Genomic DNA, 23,820 nt, shown 5'->3' with positions numbered 1-23,820 from the left:
GAAATAGAACCCAAGTCTTCTAGACTTCAAGACTAGTTCTTTACCCATTACATTACACTTCCTAGAATTTATACTCAATATAAAAAGTTGGAAAATTATCTGATATATTTACATTTGTCTAACCTTACAGTTGAATGAAAGGCCTCTTTAGAAACTTCTGAGTCAGTCTGAAAGTTTCTCAGGTAAATTCATGACCAGAATAAAATTTTGGTGGCCACAATTATCAATTTCCCCTAAAACACATCTTGTATGGTTCCATTTTCCCTCTCTTTCCTATTTCCAGGGGACTAGAAAACTGTTGAATAGTCTTCACTTACTTCCTTGAACCTTGAGGACTTTTCTCCAAAGAGCTTATTGGCACTTTCAAGAAGATAATCTTCTGAAGATTGGTTGATAGCAGCAATGAGAGCCTTATAGGAGGAGAGGATATTGTTTCCGGCTTGTGCCTTTAAAAATAAAAAAAAAAGAAGAAGAAAAAGGAAGAAGACATTCTTTTTAATATATTCCATGACTTTTCTTGAGATGAACATAAAAGTTTACATTAACAATTTTTTCAGTTTTCTTTCCTTAATATATTTTTGCAAGAGTATGATACAGTGAAATAAAGTTTGAAAATAAGCTTACTAAAGCTATGGTTTGGTACCTTATGGCATAATACAGGGCAAAAGTCAAGTCAGATGCAGCAAGGGCGGTGACACCCATGAAAATAAAAATTAGGGCTCTTTCAAAACCACATTATTTTTCTATGCCTTGGGAACCTATAATTACCTTTAAGCTATACCCTATTGAACTGCCAATTAGCTAAGTAAACTCTTGCCTCTTCTGATCTGATCTAGTTCCAACTACGAAGAATGCCATATGCAGGGGGATCTGCCTTATAGAATACCAAAAAGCTACCTATGAATTACAATTCTTAGCATGAGGTCCCCATGCATAAAGCCTCAAGCACAGGGGAAGTGGGAGCATTATCTACCAGTTCAGTGGCAAGCACAGGAAAACTGAGGGTATGAATATATTTCTTTCCTTGGATCATAACATTTAAAATTGCAAGGGATTATAGATCTAGAGCTAGAAGGGAATGTAGAGATCATCCTGTCCACCGTTTGATGACTGAGGACAGTTGGATCCAGGGAGGTTTTGATTTGTCAGAGGCAGGATTTGAATCCAGTTCCTTTGATTTCAGAATCAGTACTTTTTCCATTATGCCTCCTTATGAGGTCTTCTGGTCCAATCATCTTATTTCGAAGACAAGACCCATAGAGGGTCTTTGACTTGCTTGAGGTTGAACAGATGGTAAATTGCAGATAACTCTGAATCTAAATCTCTTGGCTCTTACCACTATGAAGTAATGCATCCCAGAACGCCCTCTGCTGCTTCAGAGCAGCCTAAAGCTCCCAGAGATGGGATCAGCAGCAAATTGACAGGGTTCTCAGGAAGGTGGGGACAGGTAAGGATTCCTGAGAAGGCCCACAGGAGCTAATTCTAATCATTAAAAATGCTCGTAGGAGCAAATCCTCCAACTTGTGCTTGTGTCTACGCTTTAGCTAAAACCATGCAATGGAGAAACAAAAGAAATTGGAGAAAAAAATATCTTTAGCCAGCTGAAATATTGTCAAGGAAAACCTAAGAGAAAATTAGAAATACAGTCTTTGTATCCAGAAGACCTGGGGTCTTCACTTTCTAAAACCCCACCTTCTACTTGAAATCTTTCCTAATCCTTATAGATGTTGATTATTTCCAATTTATCCTGTATTTAGCTTGTTTGCATAAAGTTGTTTGCAAGTTATCTCACCCATTGGAGTATAATTTTTCAAGGGCAGAAACTATATATATATATATATATATATTATATATTTATATTATATATAATATATTTATATACATATATATTTTAAAATAGCTCTTTATTTTCCCACAGTTACATGTAAAGACAATTTTAAACATCAATTTCTTTATAAGATTTTGAGTTCTAAATTTTCTTTCTCCCTCCTTCATACTCCCTCCCTGAGACAGTAAGCAATTTAATATAGTTTATACATGTTCAGTTAGGCAAAACATATTGTGGAAAAAGAGACAGATTCAAAAGGGGAAAAATATGGAAAAAATGCAGGAAGTTAAAAAATAGTATGCTTTGCTCTGCATTCAGACTCTTCCGGGGGTTTTTTTTCTGAAGTTAGATAGTCTTTTTCATAATGAATCCTTTGGAATTGTCTCAGTTCTTTGAATTGCTAAGAATGAGTAATCCCTGGCCTCAGACACTTAATAATTACCTAGCTGTGTGACCTTGGGAAAGTCACATAACCCCACTGCCTTGCAAAAAATATTAAATTAAAAAAATAAGAAATCCACAGTCAATTATGGTACAGTATTGCTGTTACTTTGTACAATAACTCAAGTACTGTGTATAGTTCTGGTTCTGCTCACATCATTTTGCATCAGTTCATGTAAGTCTTTCCAGATTTTTCTGAAAATCTCTTGCTCATCATTTTTTATAGCACAGTGATACAGGGGATATATTTTGCTTGTTCTTTTTATCCACAGTGCCTGGCATATAAATTAGCACTTAATAAATTCTAATTGCCTGATTTACTGTTATCCATGTAAATAATTATTGATAAAAAAAATAATTATTCTAGCTGACTGAGCCTCAGCTTCTTGACTAGTAAAATGAGGGAATGAGACTGGCAGATCTTTAAGATTCCTTCTTGCTCTAATGATATGATTCTAGGAGATAAGATTCGGGGGGAAAAGGACATTTTGGGCAGAAAGGACCCTTTCCTCTTCCCCAGGTCCAAGGCACTCTAACTGTCCCGATTTCCATAAGGCCCTCAAGAAGACTCTTTTACCAGTCCCTAACCACAACACATTCTGGGACCCACAGTCTTAATTATCATATTATGTTACTACTCCTAGCAGTCTACCCTACCAAAAGGAATTTTGTTTTATTGGTTTTCAGGTGCTGTTGGCAGTATTTTCTCCTCTCCTAGTGTTTGATTCAAAATAAGTCAACTTCTCTGACTGGGAAGAAGTAGAGTATTGGATTGGAAAGAGTATTGGATCGAATCTGGGTCTGGATCCTAGCTATGCCTCTTGTTGCCTATGTGACCCTGTAAAATCTATTTTGCCTCTTGTTCCTCATTCTTCACCTCTAAAATGAGAGATTTGTACTATATAAGCTCTATGGTCTCTTTCAGCATTTAGCATCTGTGATCCCAAGACTACAGTCAACATAGAAGAAAGATCTAGAGGAACTGGGAGACATGCATGAGTGTGCTATCAATAAGCAATGTGATCCAGCCTTTTCAGGCTTCTGGTTCTTCATCTTCAAAATGAAGATCCCATGATCCTCATTTGTATTATTTGGATTGAAAGAATCTTCTAAATGCTCTATTAATCTAAGACAAATTACATTCAATGAAATATAAATAGTTCTTTCTTGGCCCCTTTTCCCCCAAATAATGGGCTACCTTTAGGTATACATGCATTAAAATGTTTCACTAAAATGTCATTGGATATGTGACTAAAAATCTTCCTTGGTCTTTCCTGTTTTAAACAAAATTTTAGATGTCATTCAACAAGTGCATAAGCATTTTGCTTCATAATTTGAACCTTGTATTACAAAATAGTGTCTGTTAATTATGTTATATCACAAAAAATACACAAACTTAAGGCAATGGGGACCCAAAATTTTGTTTGTCTATCTTTAATTATAAAGAATATATATTAAATGTTTATTATATATAAAGCAATATTCTGAAGACTATGGAAGATTCAACTATAAGGACAACAGGACTCCTATCTTCCTAGACTCTTGAATCCTGTATGTAGCTGCTGTAAAGTTGTGTATCCTGAGCAAATCAGGTAAAACCAAATGACATTTATATTCTACTTTAATACATAGGAATTGTGGCTGGGGTTTTCATCAATGTAGCATTGATATAGGTTAGAATCTTCTCCTAACTTTATTATTCTAGAAAGTTGCCTAGAACTCTTTTTTTAAAAAACATTTTTGGAAGCAATTAGAGTTGAATGACTTGCTCAGAGTCATGCAAGTAGTATGTGTCAGAAGCAAGATTTAAACTTACATCTTTCTGGGTTCATTGTCACAGTTAATCCACAAAATAACCTCACAAAGACAGCATAATTTTTTGATCTACATTTTACAGACTCAAATTATACAGTTAGGTAAGAAGTGGTAAAATTAGAGAGCTAAATTCAGGTTCTCTTATGCCAAATCTAATTCTTTTTTTAATATACCAGACCACTTCATTATATTCTACTTTACTTCTTAGGGTCTTTGCTTGTCCTTCTGTAAAATAAGGATATTGGGCCACATGATATGTAAAATTTCTTCATTCCAGCATTATCTGTGAGCCTTTTGTACCATGGAGGAATGGATTATGAATGGGGAAGAAAAAGTTGTAAAGAAGAAGAAGAAAGGAAGAGAATCAGGGGAAAGAAAAAGGAGAATTAGGCTAAAGAGACAAAGCAGAAGCTCTATGACTAGAACATGAGATACCTTCCGAATAGCAAGAGGATAGCCTTTCTTCTGGATCAGTTGCATCATTCCACAATCTCTATCCTTACTTATCATCTGAGGGATATCAACTTCATCTTCTCCAGTGATATTAAACTGAAGTACCTAGGATAAGAATTAGAAGAGAGAAAAGTAAACACATCGAATATTAGTCACAGACAGGACTTTCTTTAAAAAAAAAAAATCCTAGGGGTGGCTAGGTGGTGCAGTGGATAAAGCACCAGCCCTGGAGTCAGGAGTACCTGGGTTCAAATCCAACCTCAGACATTTAATAATTACCTAGCTGTGTGACCTTGGGCAAGCCACTTAACCCCATTGCCTTGAAAAATCTAAAAAAAATCCTCCTGGGGCAGGTAATGGATAGAGCACTGGCCCTGGAGTCAGGAGGACCTGAGTTCAAATCCAGCCTCAGACACTTAATAATTGCCTAGCTGTGTGACCTTGGGCAAGTCTCTTGACCCCATTGCCATAAATAAAATTTAAAAAATCCTCTGCTTAACATTATCCTCTTCTATAACTGAATATTTGCTCCTCTTTTTAATCCTAATATTATATTAGAAAAATAATTATGACATCTATCACCAATTTTGCTTTTGTACCCCTGGGAAGGTTCTAGGAAAAGTAAAGCAAAGCCTCCTACAAACCAAAACCAGTCGTCTAGTCTCTAGAGGTTTGATCTTTCTGGCCATTTCATTACACAACTCTTCCAGGACCCACTGAACCTTTGGCATTCACAACTGTACTTGTCTTGTTGCTGTTGTTCTTGTCAGGGATCCAGAAGTTAAGTAACTGATTAGAAAAATTTATTCATTGGCACAATGAATAAATGACAGATTTTTTAACCATGGTCTTAGGGGTTTATTTTAGTTGTCTAACACATCAATAACTTCAATAATGAGAATTTCCAGTCTCAAGAAGAGAAGGTGCTTTTTCATGGCAGGGGGAGATATTTTGTGGCCTTCCAATAAAAATATGCTGAAGCCAACTTCAACAGGGGAGAAAGATGATTGTTTCAGTGTGAATATTTACACAACAAAATCTGACAAATGCTACAAATCAGGTCTTAGTTTATGAAAATTAAAATTAAGGAAGTGATGGAAAAATTTAATAATAAAAATTAAACTTAAAAGAATATTAACATTTTGTTTTTCTTGGAGAGATGGTTATTAAACATTTACCAGAAAACCCTTTTCATCAAACCACACTTTATAAACTTTGGCCCTTTTTTTTTGCAGTGGGGCTAATGCTGCTCCCCTCTCTTGGGTTCCTTTTCCTGGTTCAACAAAAGGGACACTCCCCCTGAAGAGTTACTGCTCCAGCCTGGAATCAGAATTCTCTTGGACCTCACGGATAGTAGATTAAGAATAGTACCTCAATGATCAGAAGAATAACAAATTATCCATAGTTGTGCTGGTCCCATCATACATCACCACCTTCTCTAGGTCTTTGAGGCCCTAAATCTAAGAGCAAAGTAGACTTTTCATGTCCCCTTCCCTTCCTCCCTCATTTCCAAAAAAGGTATACTCAGAGGATTTTTATATTAACTCACTTTCTTCTATAAGGAATATAAGAGACCAATAATATTCAAATAACTCATTTCTAAAAAATTAAAAAATTAAATTATTTTTTTTTAGTTTTTGCAAGGCAATGGGGTTAAGTGGCTTGCCCAAGGCCACACAGCTAGGCAATTATTAAGTGTCTGAGGCCGGATTTGAACTCAGGTACTCCTGATTCCAAGGCCAGTGCTCTATTCACTGTGCCACCTAGCTACCCCTAAATTAAAAATGTAAAAAAAAAAACCAAACTCACAGAGTTTGTTCCTAAGTTCTCAAAATCTTTTTTCTGAACACTGATTGTAAGCCAGAGAGATTGTGCTAAGTCCACATTGAGCCAATGTTAATGGCTAACTTAGTACAGGACCTTATTTTCAATTTAGTCATTAGATTATTTCATTCACTACTGCCTCTTCTCCTTAAAACTTGCTCTGATTGAGTGAAGACAGCAGAACCAAGAGAAGGATACATAAATACAATAATGTAAATGATAGCACTAAAAAGCATACAAAAATGATAAATTATAATGAATAATATGTGTCCTAAAGAACTAAGAAAGAAATTCTTTTTTTCTTCAAATAGAAAGATGTCAGCAGCTATAAATGTAGAGGAGTATAAAATGCACCAAAAAACATTTAATCAAACAAAACAGTTATACACATATGACATGACAGGAATGACAAACCTGTGTAATGTTAAGGGAAAAAGCGAATAATTTAAAAAGTAACTATTTTTTCAGAATTTTAAAATTGTATATTTTACTCTGACTGATTTTAACATTGAAGATGAAGATCCTGAGATTACTTAAACTTGCATTATTTTCTGTTGAATTTCCTTATTTTTTCCTTTATAAAGGGCAAAGAAGGGCAAAGGGAAGAAACATTACAAAATGTTACTGGTATAGGGATATTGTGCAAGTGATCTTTGTGTAATTCCTTGTATTTAACCTATAGCCAACACAAGGAAGGATAAAGTTTCAATACAATTATTTAGATAAAGTTCATTTTAGACGGATCACTGTATACCAAGGGAAAAATATTTTTCAGGAGCACTCTGTATTCTATGAAAGAAACAGAGCTGAATTGGAAACAGATCTGTTAGACATGGAAAATCTATTCTTTCAGTTGAAAAACTGAAACAGGTAAGTTTCATGGTGCATGTTAATGATGTAACCTAAATAGGGTAACAAAGTGAAATGATTGAAAAATGCCTGAAAAACAAATGATGAGGTAAGTAAGGTTCATGCTTAGGTCAATAACTAGGTCAATAACTCAGAAAATAGTAGTGTTGATTCCAAACTTGTCCAAATTGTCCAAACCACATCCTACACTATGTCCTAGTAAAGCTAATCGTGTTCTCTATGTGGAGGATAACTTTACTACCCAAGGTTGTATCCATCCACCAAGATATAGAAACAATGAGTCTGAAGCAAAATTACAGCAGAATTTTACCTAGGATTCACTCTAATTTCCTCATAGTAAAGTAGATAAAAAGCTACATTCCCTTGATGCTTCTTCTTAAGTTGATGAGAAAGCTCAAATAATGCAAACAAAGAAGAATCTTTGAGAAATCAACTGTATTGTTTAACAATAAAAGAGCTTAGGTTCAGATTTGCAGAGTTCATACCTAGCCTCTTGATTCAACATTTGGGGCCCTTTTCACTACAGTATAGCATTAACAAATAATAAAAAGAAATCTACCCAAAATAAAATGCTATAAAATAAAAATTATTATTATTATTTTATTTTTATTATATTACTAGATCCAAGCATCAGGATGAAAAGGCATGGAAGAAATGCCTTTCATCAGCAAACAGCTTTGGATGGAGTGTCTGAACTGAGATCAGAGGATCATAGATAAAGAGGTGAAGGAGACAATAAAGACAATAGTCTCGTTCAATAGTTCAATCCCTTCATTTTACAGATGAGTCATTGGAAGGCCAGAGAAGTAAAATACATAGCCCAAGATCACACAAGGAGTAAACAGCAATGTTGGGATTTAAAACCAGACCCTCTGACTGCAAATGGAGTATTCTTGACACTGTATCTTATTGTCTCTCAGATTAGTTGAAATATTTAATTATTGAAGAAATATTTTTAAAAAACCATCCATGGCTAACTATTCAAATCCAAGCTTTTCTTGTATTTGTTGACATGTTTCTGGGCACTGGCTATAGCCAATCTTCTGCTGGTAAATGTTTGGCAACTAGCTTTTTTTTTAAAAAATTACATATGAAACACTTTATAAATTTAATCTGAATTATCAACATTTTCCCTTAACTTTCCTAAGTGTATAGAATCAACAAACAAGAAGTCAAGCCCCAATATACAGTGTCTGCCAAAATCTGAGGTATAAATACTTAAACTGAAAATTTAACAATTGACTCCCATGAGCTGGTTGGAGCAGACCTCAACACATTTCTGGATATAGTTAAATAATTGTAATAATAGGGAAAGTAGCAAGAGAGTTCCACTTTATCAGTATTTGATGACCACTGACTTTATTTCATTTAAACTAACTTCCTTGCAGGATGATAGTGATTTTGTCTTTGCACAGGAATCATATAGCCTTGAGAATGCAATAGAAGTCAACTTACCTCTGCCATCTGATCTGCTGTATTACCCTCAGCACCCATATAGATCATGGCTAAGGTAGATGAGATGCTCCAAGGACAAAAGAAGACATTCAGATTATTATTTGTTTGATTCATATGCTTGAAAAAGTTGAGGGTAAACTCTGTGTTTGCTGACTGCACGTTCTCCATTGTTTCAACTGAGAAGGAAATGAGAGAGAAAGAAAACTTAAGAGGTGATTTGTTTTCTTGGTTGTGTTGTCCATATCAACAGAATACAAGTACCTGATAGGGCACAATGCCATCTTTATTGCTCATGGGGTCATAAGACTAGCCTTAGAGCTCATTTAGTTTAACCCACTGGTTTAGTAGGTTAGAAAATTGAGCTCCAGGGTAATGAAATTAGGTACAATTACAGCTCTCCTTCCTGGGTCATTACAAATGACTCCTCTCCCACACTCTGGAATCCAATATTCACACTAGTCTATTTACTGATTGAAATGCTCTCTCTTTGTACACTCCTGACTTAGAGTCATGAGCTCCCCTCAGGATGCAGGTGAAGTACCACATCCCATAAAATGCATTTCCTGATTCTTCCCAGTTACTAATCTATCTTCTCCAAATTACTTTCCATTTACCATGTATAAATCCTGTATTTACTTAGATTTAGACATGTCGACTGTACACATTAAACTCTGACCCTGAATTATAGTTGACCTATAAAGGATGGCCTTCTGATTCCAAGTCAGAACTTTTCCCCTTCCAATCCAGTTCTTAGGCAAAATTGTTAAGGTTGGACATGTGTTACCTATGCTACTTTGGGAGCAGAAGAGGCAGTATTTTTTGCAAAAGGGAGTGATAGACTGCTTTGTATTCAACAGATATTTATCAATTCCCTACTATAGGCCAGATCATATGATAAGTGCCAGAGATACAGTGACCAAAGGGAAACAATATTTGCCATAGAGAAGCTTAAAAGTTTACAGGCTGTCATAATCCTCTGGATTAATTGAATGATTTTGACAATGTACCATGTGATCTTACAATGTGTCTCATGTTCATTGAAATGATCAAGTGTTAAAGAAATATTATTTAAAAACACTTTTATAGACTAATCACCATTCAAAGTCAGGATTTTCATGCAGAGTTGACATATTATGCATCAAAGAAAGTATAAAATACATACAAAATAAATAGGAAGAAAAAGGGGGTTGGTGGAGGGGGGTACATTAGGAACTAGAGAATCAAGAATAACCTCAAAGGAAATAGTACTTAAGCTGAACCCTGAAGGAAACTCAGAGTTTCTAGAGAGGAAGATTAGAAGAGAGGACATTTCCATCATGGGGGTCAGCAAATAAGTCTAGTTTACCGGTTTGTGTCAGTGTGTGACAGTGTTAAGAGGGGAAGTTATGTATAATGTATCAGGAAAGAGACACTGGCATCAGATCACAAGAGTTTTAAATGTTCAACCAAGGAGTCGTTATTTTTTCCTAGTAGTACTAGAGAGCCAATATTTCTTGATCAGGTGAGTGGCATGGTCAATAAAAAAAACAATAGGATAATCACACCTGAAGTAAAATTGGAGCAGTTGGTAAAATGACGGAACCCAGGAAAACATACTTTTGTCACCAGATGTGGAAGTAAATACAAGAACATTGGACAGGATGGACTCCTTAGTACCCATATCCTCCTCATCAACCCCCATTGCTTGGTGTTCTCACAAGGATGCTCTGCCTACATAGAGTGCAGATAATGATGCAATGCTATTTCAACTGAACCTTACTCATCACTCTACATGAAGAGGGAGCCCTGGGGGGAGGCATGTTCTCATTTCACAGGATTACATAGTCAGCAGGCATCTAATGTTTATGTAAAAATGCTGTGATCAGACATATGATGATAATCTCATCCATTGTAATTACAACACATTTCTTAATAAATGATTTCTTAATAAATGCTTACCTATGCAATTCCTTATTATGAAACCACATGAAGATTGTTTCAAATGCATAATATTCCCACTTCTAAATGTACTTTTCACTTTCATAGAAATTAATGACTGGACTTATGACTTCACTGATTTGGGGAATTCCTTTGGTGAGGAAATTCTCTTCAACAACATGTCATGCAAGTTAACTTCTAGTCTTAGAGAGAGTTGGCAAGGGGGGTTAAATGACTTGCCTAGGATCATATAGCCAGTATGGGTGGAACATAAACCCAGTTCTTCATGGATTTATAGATAAACTCCAATCTCTCATATCATACCACCTCTCTTCCACCTTCACATTCAAACTCAATGTTTTCATTCTCTTTCCACTTGCCTTGGAATTTTGTCTCATCCCAGTTTTCCAGGCAGGTGATACAACACACAGGAAGACCTGAATCCTAATCCTCCCTCAGATATTTTCTAGTTATGTGACTTGGGCTTATTTAACCTCTTCCATTGCCATTTTCTTCATGCTCAAAATGGAGATAATAATAGTATCCACATCACATCATTGGGTTTTTGTGAAGATCAGGTGAGATAACAGATGAAAAATACTTTTCAGACCTAAGTGCTATATGTTATTAATACATTGGTTTAATTTTGACTAAAGTACTGACTGCTTGCTTCTGATCACTCATTTCATTGCCCCAAACCTACCTTCTGACTGACCCTTCATCCACTTCAACATTTTCTCTGAGTTTGCTTCCATGTGAGACTCAATGCTCTCAATAAGGTACAAACCTGGCCAGAAGAAAGAACTTTGGGAAGAGTGTTTGTGTTGGGAATCAGAGGTCTCAGTCTCTGCCTCTTACTGGATAATTTGGGGGTGGGTTATTTAATTTCTCTGAGGCTCAGTTTCCTTTCCTAGAAAATGAGAGTATTGGACCAAATAATCTCTCAGTCCCCTTTCTAGTTCTAATGCTGTGATCCTATGTGGGCAATTATAGAATGTAGGTGCAGAGCACTCATCTATTCATAGAACCTAAGGACGATTTTTCTTTTGGGATCAAAGGGTAAATCAAACAGAAGATAATATGTACACACACATATATATATATATATATATGCATGTAGTGTGTATAAATACATACTATACATGTATATATCTGTATGTGAATACATACATATATATTGACAAATTAATACACATTTATATATATTTTTCTCTTCTCCTATGTGCCAGAGCGATGACTAGAACATAACAATAGGAAGGTGCCAATATAAAAAATGTTCCTTCCTTCAGTGACCCTTATAGCTAGGTGGCACTCCAGGTGCTGGGCCTAGAGTCAAGGAAGATTCACCTTCCTGAGTTCAAATTTAACTTAAACACTGTGACCCTGAGAAAGCCATTAATCCCATTTGCCTCAGTTTCCTCATGTGTAAAATGAACTGGAGAAAGAAATACCAAAACCACTCCAGTATCTCTTCCAAGAAAAACAGACTCAACCACACATGTCCCAGCCACTGAGATAAGCCCTCAAAGTACTAAAAAAAAGATTTCTTTTTTCACATTGTTTCTAGAGAGAAGATTATCCTACTTCCATGGCATGGATCCCAAAGTCAGCTTTGTGGAGGGCACAAAAATAAAATACAGACCTACTCACACTTAGCAAACTAACAAATGTGATAGACCATTCATCAACTGATGTAGACACACCTCAGGTGTGGTGATGGTTCAAGGTGTGGGTAAAATGCACCTTGGGTGTGTCAATGGCTCAAGGTATTGCTGAATGCTTTCAGTCACCTAAGGAGTGTGCCTCTGTATTGGCTGGTGAACATATCCATACCATCTATATGACTTACACATGGCTTAACATAATAGGCTTACATAATGGCCTTTAAAAATAAAACACCCTGCAATTAAAAAAGAACATAAATGCACCAAGTAAAATGGACACTGGTTTCTTCCCAAAAGAAATATTTCTTCATTGACAAGTTGCACAGAGCTTGGGTGAGGTGTGGGAAAAATGGCCTAAGGATGCAGAAGTTCTTACAAATATCCCAGCCCTAACAGTTGCTAAGTGTCTGAGAAAATACCAACTCCTTGGTTGAGTATTTAAAACTCTTGTGATCTGATCCCAGTGTCTCTTTCCAGACTCATTATACATAACTTCCCCTCTTAACACTGTCACACACTGACACAATCCAGTAAACTATAAAAATAGCCACAATAATTCATATAGAGAAAATGTGATACAAACTTTCAAGTAATAAATAAAAGCGAATTGATGCTAGGAGGTTCCTAATGCTAGGAGGCAACATTGTGAAGCCAAGCTTGGTCCTCCCTCACTTAAAACCAATTCACTTGCAAGTTATGACATCACCTGACCAATGTCATGGTCCCCTTCAACAACAACCAAAACAAGAATATACTCAGACTGTGTGCAATTCTTAGTGCTCTAGGCACCTCTGAGATTCTAAGTAGCAGAGAAAGTACTGAGCTGGATGGGTAGAGGAAATTTCCTTATTCAGGTGTTCTTCATAACAAGGTTGTAGTTGTTTGTCCTTTGTTCTCAAAGAGGACCAATTAACCCATTGGATGACATCTTGTACTAGAAGACTATCAAGTCCATTTCAACCCTAAGACCTATAATTCTCTAAATACTTCTTTGTGTGGGTCTCTACTTCTCACAAATTAGTAAAATGGCATACCATCAGTATTTATTAGTTAATTAATCCAAAATACTCATCTCAAAGTTACCCATTGACCAAAACATGAAATAGACCATGTATTTCCACTACCTGACTTCCTACCATCTTTCCCTCTTATTCTGCTCCCTGTCCCTCAGAGTCCCATTGTCTTCCCACAGCACATTGCCCTGACCACTCTTCTCCAAAAAGTGGCCAATTCCTGCAATTTCTCCCTCCTTTCCATGCCATCAAAATACCAAGTCCCTCAGAGGTGCTCTATTCTCATCCAGCTTCCACAATCATGAACAATCTAATTCATAAGTGTGTGTTGAACATTTTTAAATTTTTTTAAAGTTGAAAGGATTGACCTTCAAAGGGTTGAATTTCAGAGAAGTGAAAGAAATCTTAGAGGAAATCATGTGTTCAATTGCCCTTCCATTGCACCATGTAGGTGGCCATCTAGTCTACCTACATGATTGTGTATTCCTGACACTTAAAAATTCTCATATGAAGACTAACTACAATTAAGGCTACTGTCATAAACAGGGTACCCATCATGATGCTTGCTAATCTGCTTTAAAAATAAAATCCACATCAATTTAAAAAAAATTAAAAATCAATACAAAAGGAATTTCTTACCCTGTTTTGTGTGAAATATAATCTTAATTATTCAAGAATTACTTTATTCGAAAGTAAACTATTTTCTCAGATCCATTTAGAAGTCTATGTGTGAGTATGCTTAGGGCAATATAGAAATAGGCATTGGAACTATTTGGATTTATTAAGAATTTAATTTTTGTAAAGTTCTTAGTTGGTCTACTTCAGAATAGGAAATTCTTAAATTTCTCTTAATCTCAAGAGTTCATTTTGGCCTTTTTTTAGAAAGATCTTTTTTATACTTTATACTTTTTATCCTTTTTTATTTTTATACTGTTTTAATGTTTTTGCAAGGCAAATGGGGTTAAGTGGCTTTCCCAAGGCCACACAGCTAGGTAATTAAGTGTCTGAGGCCAGACTTGAACTCAGATACTCCTGACTCTAGGGATGTTGCCCTAGCCATTGTGCCACCTAGCTGCCCCCTATACTTTTAAACTTTAAGGCAATATTTGATTTTTTTTTTTACCTTGAGAATCAAACTAATAAAGAAAAAGAATATTTGAATATTTAAATCAAGTAAACAGCAGTTAAGTGGTGCAGGAAGATCTGAGTTCAAATCTTAAGATTGATTCTGTGACCCTGGGCAAGTCATGTAACAGTTTGCCTCAGTTTCCCCATCTTCAAAATGAGCTGGAGAAGGAAAGGGCAAACCATTCCAGTATCTCTGCAAGAAAACCCCAGAAGGAGTTATGAAGATTCAGATATGACTGTAATGACTGAATCATTAACTAAAATCACAATTTAAAAAGAAAAGCTTATAAATCTTGTTCACAGTGTTATTTTTGGAGTAAGGGTTAAGTTCCATTTTCCAAAGGAAGGGACAATGAAAGACACTCTCAGAATTATAGAATCTGAGTTAGAAGGGACCTCTGAGGTCACTCTTCCTAGTTGTCACTTTTACAGAACCTGTTCTACATTAGACTACAAAACATCTAGGTAGAACAGAAGAAAAAGTGCTGGTCCTGAAGGAAGGTAGAGTTTAACTCATGTCTCAGGCACTTGCTAGTTTTGTGACCTCCTGAAGTTACTTAAATTGCCCACCTCAGTTTTCCCATTTATAAAATGGAAATAAAGCACCTACTTGCCATATTTGTTTGTGAGAATAAAATGAGATAATAGTTTTAAAGTATTGTGCAAATCTAAGATGCTATATAAATATGGCTAAATGTTCACACACCCCATATGTAGAAGGTCAAAAGCTGAGCCTATAGTCAGGAAGATATGAATGTGACCTTGGACGAGAAGGGAACTTTTATCTTCATTGATTTCTTCAACCTTAGAATAGGGTAATAATAGTCTCCATCTTCTGAGGTTATTGCACATCAAATGAGATAATAGTGAAGTGCTTAGGACAATGCCTGGAAAATATTAGGTGTTTAATAAATGTGTATTTCCTCTTTTCCTCCTTCTTGAAGCTGCCCTATTCCACTTTGGGAACACTCATTGTCAGGAATTTTTTTGTTATATTGCGTCAAAGTCTGCTTCTATGCAACTCATTGTTCTCCTTTTGTCCTTCTGAGGCCAACAGGATAACACCAAGAGAGACGTTCACATACCTGACTATTAGCATGTCCCCTTTCCATCCCCACCCCCAGTCTTCATTTCTTTAGGCTAGACATCCTACATTTCTTTCCACCAGACTTCTAAATGGAATGATTTCCACATACTCACCATTTCCTTCTTTTCCCTCTGGATAATATGCAAGGTTGTCCTTGTCCTGGACAAATGTTTCTTGTTGAGTCATTTCAGTCATGTCTGATTCTCCATGACCCCATTTGAAATTTTGTAGGCAAAGATACTGGAGTAGTTTGCCATTTCCTTCTCCAGATCATTTTACAGATGAGGAAACTGAAGCAAACAGGATTAAATGGCTTGCCTAATTCACACACCTTAAATCAGCTGAATTTGAAATCAGATCCTCCTGACACCAGGTCACTACTGTGCCACCCATCTACCTAAAATGTAGTATTATGAATTAAGCACAATACTATAGGTGTCAGATCTAGGTCAAAATATGGAGACATTATCAGCTTTTAATTCTTGAAGGTGATGCATCTCAATGTAATGTAAGACATATGGTCTTTTTGAGCTGCTATGTAACACTACTGATTCACTGAGTTCACAGTCCATCAAAGATCCCAGTTCAGACCTAACCCTGTTATATCTGCTCTCAGATATTCTCCCAATTTAAGCCACTTATGACAAGATCTGGTGGTGTCATTGGATTGCAAGCTTGATATATGATGACAGTATTAGATGGTAGCCTCAAAAGTTTATCCAGACCCAACCGACATTAATAAAAGCTTAATGTCTAGAGAGAAAAAGAAAATGTTTACAGTCAGCTCCACTCTTGGTAGACACCCTTCATGAATTCCTATCCTGTGGATAGAGCATTATTGAGCCTGGAGTCAGAAAGACCTGATTCCAAATCTGACTTTTGACCCCAGGAGAGTCATTTAACATCTTTTTGCCTCTGTTTCCTCAATTGTAAAATGGAAAAATAGTATCTGTTTCACAGGGTTATCACTAAGGATCTCAAAGGAGATAATATCAATAAAGTGCTTTTTACTACAATGCCTGGTACATCATAGACATTATGAAGATATTCATTCTCTTCTCCTATTTATCCTATGGTCATGGATGTAGAGATGGAAGAACACTTAGGGATTATCTAGTGTAAAGCTTCATTTTACAGATGAAGAAACTGGGAAGTTGAGGGATTTGTTGAGGGTTATACAAGAAATATGCAACTTAGGAGGCATTTGAACCCTAGTTCTCTAACTCTGACTCTGCTCTTCCCACTGTACCTCACTGCTCCCCATCTGAGGTAATATGCCTACCTTAATGGTAAATAGAAAAGCTATATATGTCTAAAGATAGTGGTCAAGATAGGGTAGGGACTTGAAGTCAAGCCTGATGAGAATTTGTGGAAGGAGATGAGGACATTTTGTCTGGAGGCATGGAGTGGGAAAGAAGATGGGACATGGGACATGATAGGCTTCTCAAACTCCACATGTCCAAAAATAGAACTAAGGTTTTCCCCTAAGACTACTTTTCTTCCTAATAGTCTTATTTCCTTTCAGGACAATGCCATCTTCAAATCTTTCAAGTTTGGAAGCTGAGAGTCTACTTTGACTCTTTCTCTCATCCATCTTTCATGCTGCTTCATATAGAATTAGCACTAGATTTCTAAGTCTAGTAGATTTTACCTCCATGAATGCTCTCTTCTCTCCATTCATACCACAACTATTCTAATTCAGACCCTCAGAGCCTCTCATCTGGACTATTGAAAAAGCTTTCTAGATTATATTCAGCCTCTCTACTCCCTATCTTATCCTCCACTTGGCTTCTCAGTTTATCTTCCCTAATATACATGTTTGACCATGTCACTTCACTGGCTCCCTATTGCTTAGAGGATGAAATCTATCTTTCTAGAATGCATTCTACATTCTACAAAAACAAAGCCCACCTATATGGTGGGGTTCCAAATAGGAAGGGGAACCTCTATATATATATCATCTTCTATTTTGTCAGACACCCATGCTTTATAAATATCATCTTTTTTGATCTTCAAAACAACTCTGGGAGTCCCATTTTCCATTTGAGGAAACTGAGACAAACAAAAACAGAAGTTAAGTGTCCTGATTCACACAGCTATTAAATGACTGACATCAGATTTGAACTTATCATTAGATTATAATATAGATAATTATATAGATTATAATTTTGATTTATAGATTATTAGATTATAAATTCTTTGAGAGAAGGAATTATCTTCTTCCTCTTTGTATATTCCATGCCTAGAATTAGTAGGTGCTTAATAAATGTTTATTGAATGAAAGTCGTCTGTACTCTAGGTCCAGTTGTAGGCTAGGCATTCCATCTCCTACATATATGCCTTTGCACAGTTGTTCTCTGTGTACCCCACCCATCACCACTCTTTCACCTTCATGCCTATGATGTTCAATTGAAGGGTCACCTCCTACAGGAGACCTTTCCTGATTACCTTCCTTTGTTAGTGCTCAACACTCTCTGAATAACCATGTATTTATTTTATATTTTTAACTTCATAGGGCACGTGCTAAAAATTCTTTAGGTAGAATTCTTGTGAATGGGGATTGACTGATTTGCTTGTATCTTTCTCTCTCTTACTACTAGGACATTAATTTGTTGAATTAAATAGAAAAGAACCTTTTTCAAACCATAGTTGGTTAATGGACCTATGTTCAAATCTTAGCTGTGCAACTTAATATTCACATGAACTTGGGTAAGAGGCAGCTAGGTGGCACAATGGATAGAGTACTGGGCCTAAAATCAGGAAGTTACCTTCCTGAATTCAAGTCTGACCTCAAACACTTACTAAATGTTTGACCTTGGACCAGTCACTTAGCCCTGTTTGCCTGTTTCCTTATCTGTAATTGGAAAAGGAAATGGCAAATCACTACTTTATCTCTGCCAAGAAAACCCCAAATGGAGTCATAAAGAAATAGGCATGACTGGACAACAGTGAACTTGGGTAAGCCACATCACTTAATCTGAGCTTCAATTTGTTCATCTATAAAATGAAAAGGTTGGATTAGATGTTCCCTAATGTCCTTTCTAGTCACAACCCTATCACCTCCTATGATCTAGAATTTAAACTCAATTGTCTTAATATAAAGATTTATTTTGCATAAATATAGTGTGGAAACCTACCAATTATAAATTTTTAGGAACTTGAGTACAGAGGTACCTTGTAATCACATACAAAGTATACCCCTTCTTAGTTGGGACCACATGCCCAAATCATTGTTGCCACTGTAAAGAATGTTGATGTTCTGTTTGCTTCTTATGGGACTTTTTTTTAGGTTTTTGCAAGGCAAACGGGGTTAAGTGGCTTGCCCAAGTCCACACAGCTAGGTAGTTATTAAGTGTCTGAGACCGGATTTGAACCCAGGTACTCCTGACTCCATGTGCTTTATCCACTACGCCACCTTCTTATGGGACTTTTGACTTAAAGGCTAATACCACAAAATTAGTTAGAAAGGGACAATAAATGACATCAAAACAGAAAACACCTGATGTGAATTTTCTCAACAATGTCATGAATATTAATACTTTCTTAGATAACAAACAGTCAACAAACAGTTGACTCTTAATGTTATCCTTGGAAAGGATATTATTTTGGAATAAATACTATCTTTGGAAATAATGGAAAGGAATAGTCTGTAAATAGCTTGAACTTGTTGCTGATCTTGTCAGTTCTCACACATGATAAAAGATCACTTAGGCCTTGGCAAGGCTATCAGATAATCAGAATTTTATCAAAGCCTAAAAAACACAAGCTCTGCCCATTGCTCCACTCCCTTTAACCTAGATCTATATTGGCCACGGGAAGGCTTCTGTGTGGTAGCAACACATGGAGAATGAAAGCAAAATAAAGAATTGGAAAACAAGATGAACAGGCTTCTTTTTCAATTAAATCTTCTCCCAAATAATCACCATGTCTCATCCACACCCAAAATGAAAAAAGAAAAACAGTCATGTCTATTTGGTACTTTGCATGAAAGGAATAATTTCTGGATCAATATGGAACCATAATTTGGAAGCAAATGGTCTGCTCAGTTAGTCAAATAACTATTCAGTACTGTCATATGACTAGTAAAAATATCCCCCTTTATTTGATGAATCCAATTCCTTGAATGAATCAACATTTGGGAGTCTTGTTGATGACATCATTCCTAAAGAAAATTCCCTAACTCATCCATATTATGATCACCAATTATAAAGCTGAAAACTAATGAAGCTTCATTAATGAAAGTTACTGATGGAAGTTCAGGCTCTCCATTCAAAGCACCTTCAGTCATTCAAATTCGCTTAAAAGTGAAGAGCCAAGTGAAAACAAAAATATCTTTTTTCTTAGTTTTGTGGCTCTATCCTAGAATATATCTTCTCAGAAAAATATAGTCTTATTTGGGGAGCATTCAAAAGAATATATATTCACCGTAGGCACTTGGTTCTTATCCTTCCATATCAAAGAAGACCAAAATGACATCACCATGTTAGAGACAAGTTAGTGTGTCCAACTGTGACTGATCAGACCAATACCAGCTTAGGATGCTCTATCACAGGTTGGGCACAATTAGTTCATGTGAACACCTGTGGAAGGTGCTCTAAGCTTAAGCATCTAAAGGGAGCCTTTAAATAGCATCAAATCCAACTCTTTCATTTTACAGAGAAGAAAACTGAAGCTCCAGGGGTTAAATAACATGTCCAAAGCCACACAAGTAATAAACAAAGACTTGAACCCAAGTTCTGTGACTTAAAATGTGACACTCTTTCTTCCATTCCATATTATTTACAGTCATTAAAAAGAAAAACACAAGTAGAAATGAGTTCAAGATATATTACTAATTTGTCCCATGAAATTAATTGAACATCTTGAATATAAATTTAATCTAAAATCATAAAAATACAGTCTGACTCGATTTAGCAGGAAAAGTCTCAAACTGGAATCTATGACCTTATGATTTTTAAAAATTTATAACTACATTTTAATATAATTTGTTCCTTTTGAAAATCTATGTCTTATGTGTCACATATTTGAAAATATTATTCTGGAAAAGATTTCTCCAGATTGCCAAAGGAATCTATGGCACGGAAGAGTAAAGACCTGACCCTAAAAGTTGCTAAAATGTAAAACCAAAATATGTTCCTTTCTTTTCAAAATTCTTATAACTGTCATTTGATTCATCATTAATGTTCCCCTATATTTCTATCTTCAAAATATTAATAATAATAGTAAGAAAACATAGTGATAATGAAACCCCACTTCCCATAAAAATAATCACAGGAAAAGTTACCATACCTTTGAGACTGAGGTGATGTTTGCTTGACAGCTAAGGTTTCTCTCTGGCTTACTCCAGTTTACATTCAGTGATGACTGGTTTTATAGTTCTTGCCACTCCCAGGATGCTTTTGCATTTTTTTTCTTTATCATTCAGAGTGATTCAACATTTTACTCAGGAGGTCATCAGTAGAATAGTAATACTAATCTGTGTAGAAACAGAAACTTGAGAAAGTTATTGGAAAAGTGACATCATGCAGAAACTTTGGAGTTTGGCAACAACTATACAAGTTAATCAAAAGAGGCTGGAATTTTTCAGTAGCTGTGGTTTTCTTATTTTAGTACACCCCTTCAATCTATTCTCCCTTATCAAAGTAACACCACAATGAACATATGTGGTTGTTCTGTACTTTTTAGAAAAATGCTCTCATATCTCTTTATTGGGAGTGGTAGGACAGAGCCTAACCATACTTGTAGTTGTAAATAGGAAGGGAGGCAGTCTGTCTCATTTCCTCTCTGAAGTTCTATCTGTGTGAAATTCCCAAAGGCCAAAGTAAAATTATTTTAATTTGTAGTTTTATCTTAAGCTTGGTTTACATCTTCTAAAATTATACCTAAGGTCAAGCAGTATTTCAGTGACATCATTCACAGACCTCATGTAACTGGACCTTGAAAGTTTGTTATTTTTCCTCCCTCACTGAATTAAAAATAAACTGGGCTGTTCAAAAGTTGACCTATAATCTTAGTTAATTTGAGGAAGAATTTAAGTAGCACTTCAAATTAACCAGAAGTTAATCTCTCAAATTTTGACTCAAAATTCCCTAGATATGTATTTGAGCATCCTTTAAAGTATTTTAAAGCAAACAAAATTATCTGGATATAGCAAAAGTACAGCAGCAAACTTTAGAATTTCTCCTTGCTTGAGGAAACCATTGTTTGGATAGTTTTGTCAGGATCACTCTTTGTTCCACAGATCAACTTACTTTTATCTACACTAAAGGATGATCAAGATTGATATTGTCATGTAATAAGGGATGTCTCAAAAATCAAGAAACAGAGTGAGGAACGAATATGTCAGCTCATTTGACTGCATGACACCAATTTGACAGCTGCAGGGTGTACCCACGTTGAGGAGTCATGGAAGGTTAAGGTTGAATAAGTAAAGCAAGGCTTAGTATAGAGGGCCACGAATGCCAGGGTGAGTTCAGTGCTTGGGGAACTCTATAGATTCTTGGACAAAAGAGTGTTATTAAGGAAGTAGTGATTTAGGAAAATTAATATAGCAAATTTCTTACAGGAAATGATTCAGCTCCTATTTTACTTTTCTTTATTCCTCACCTAGGACAATGGATTATGGACAATAAGTGCTTAAAAATGTTTATTGACTAAATGAATGGATTCATTTCAGTTTCATTATAGTATCAACAACTACTATGTGCCATTAACGGTGCTAAGTAGGTAGGTCCTAAAGATGGAAAGAGAAGAACAAAACAGTCCCTTGTCATCAGAGAGCTTACATTTTGTTGGAGGATTCACCTTTTATTGATGAGTAAATATAAGAGAATTTAACAAAAAATGGAGCATAAATGGAAGGAAGGAATGTAAATCAGGAAAGCTTCCATAGAAAAAAGAAATCCCCAACTGTAGCCTTGAAGGAAGATAAGGATTCTGAGAGAGAGGAAAAAAATGAGGAAAGAGTTCCTTATAAATGTGCACTTCAACCTGTGTGAGGGACATGGAATGCTGAGATCAGGGAAAAGTTTTATTGGAATGTCAAATTATGAAGGGGAGTAGTAATGTAAGATATAAGGCTGAAAAAGTAAGTTGAGTCGAGTTGTAGAGTTATAGAAGTGCTCAAATACCAGTGTGGGGAATTCGTATTTCCTCCATTCAAGTTGTCATTGTTTTTTTAAATCAAGAGATGACAGAGTGCATTTTTTGGTATTGTTTTGGATTTTTGTTTGTTTCCTCTTTTGTTTTGGTTTTTTGCTTTTTGTCAACTGTGTGGAAGTAAGATAGGCAAGGTAAAAGTAGGGAAAGCAATTAAGAAGTTGTTGGAGTGGATTAGGCAAGAAATAATGGAGGTTTGATCTAGGCTGATGGTTGTTTATGTGGGGAATTTTAAAGAAATATAATAAGAATTTGCCAGATGATTAGATATGGAAAATAAAGAAGAGAAGAGACACAGCTGACTCTGAGATCATTAACCTGCATCACTTAGAAGATAGTGGGACACTCAACAAAAATAAGAAGTATGGAAGAATTGTTGCTTTAGGAGGCAAGTTGATGTGCTCTATTTTGGATATGTTGAGTCTGCCTGTGAGATATTTTGATGGAATGCACAGGTTGGAACTATTTTATACCCAGTTTGTCATTGCAGGATTGTAGTTCAGAAAAGAAATTACGATTCATTATCTAGACTTGGGAGTCATCAGCATAGACCCTCTTTGGAACAAATAAGCTCACCAAAGGAGAACTCTCAGAGAGGGAAGAAAACAGAGTTCATAGCATGGCCATGGAATACATTTACTTTAACAAATAGTGATAGAAAAGGAACTAATAAAGGAGATTCAGAAGTCATTTGATGGTTAAGAGGAAAGAAAAGTGTTGTGGAAACCAAGTAAGGGGAAAGTAACTGGGAGACAGAGATGGTCAACACCATGCAAAGTTGAAGAAAGTTCAAGAAGAATGAGGACTGAGAAAAGGACAATGAATTTAGCAATGAAGGAACACTGGTGTCCTTTAAGATTTTCAATAGAATGATCAAGTAGGATTTATTCCAGGAATGCAGGGTTGGTTCAATATTAGGAAAACTGTTAGTATACTCAATTATATCAACAATAAACCTATCAGAAATCATATGATCATATCAATAGATGCTGAAAAAGCTTTTCACAAAATACAGCATCCATTCCTATTAAAAACACTAGAGAGTGTAGGAATAAATGGACTGTTCCTTAAAATAATTAGCAGTATCTATCTGAAACCATCAACAAGCATTATATTCAATGGGGAGAGGCTCTCATCACACCCAATTTGGATCAAGGTACAACATGG

The 23,820-nt window shown here is 35.9% G+C and overlaps 1 protein-coding gene across 2 annotated transcripts in view; it reads right to left on the bottom strand.

Annotated features, from left to right (window-relative positions):
• Positions 1 to 21,117, bottom strand: part of SERPINB2 (serpin family B member 2) — a 28,878-nt gene extending 7,761 nt beyond the window's left edge. The window contains exons 1-4 of one of the 2 annotated variants that reach the window (XM_074201323.1): positions 20,785 to 21,117; positions 8,687 to 8,862; positions 4,520 to 4,642; positions 318 to 446 (exon numbers count right to left, since the gene is read on the bottom strand). In XM_074201323.1, the coding sequence (XP_074057424.1) occupies positions 318 to 446; positions 4,520 to 4,642; positions 8,687 to 8,854 (420 nt within the window). In that variant the 5' untranslated portion in view covers positions 8,855 to 8,862; positions 20,785 to 21,117. Of the gene's footprint in view, positions 1 to 317; positions 447 to 4,519; positions 4,643 to 5,181; positions 5,565 to 8,686; positions 8,863 to 20,784 lie in introns of those variants that run through there. The other variant, XM_074201324.1, reaches the window with a different exon arrangement.
• Between the last annotated feature and the right edge of the window lie 2,703 nt (positions 21,118 to 23,820).

This window comes from Macrotis lagotis, chromosome X (genome assembly GCF_037893015.1).
Source record: "Macrotis lagotis isolate mMagLag1 chromosome X, bilby.v1.9.chrom.fasta, whole genome shotgun sequence".
In the NCBI taxonomy this organism is placed as follows: domain Eukaryota; kingdom Metazoa; phylum Chordata; class Mammalia; order Peramelemorphia; family Peramelidae; genus Macrotis; species Macrotis lagotis.
The sequence above is the reverse complement of the archived record's forward strand: the minus strand, read 5'-3'. Positions and strand labels throughout refer to the sequence as shown.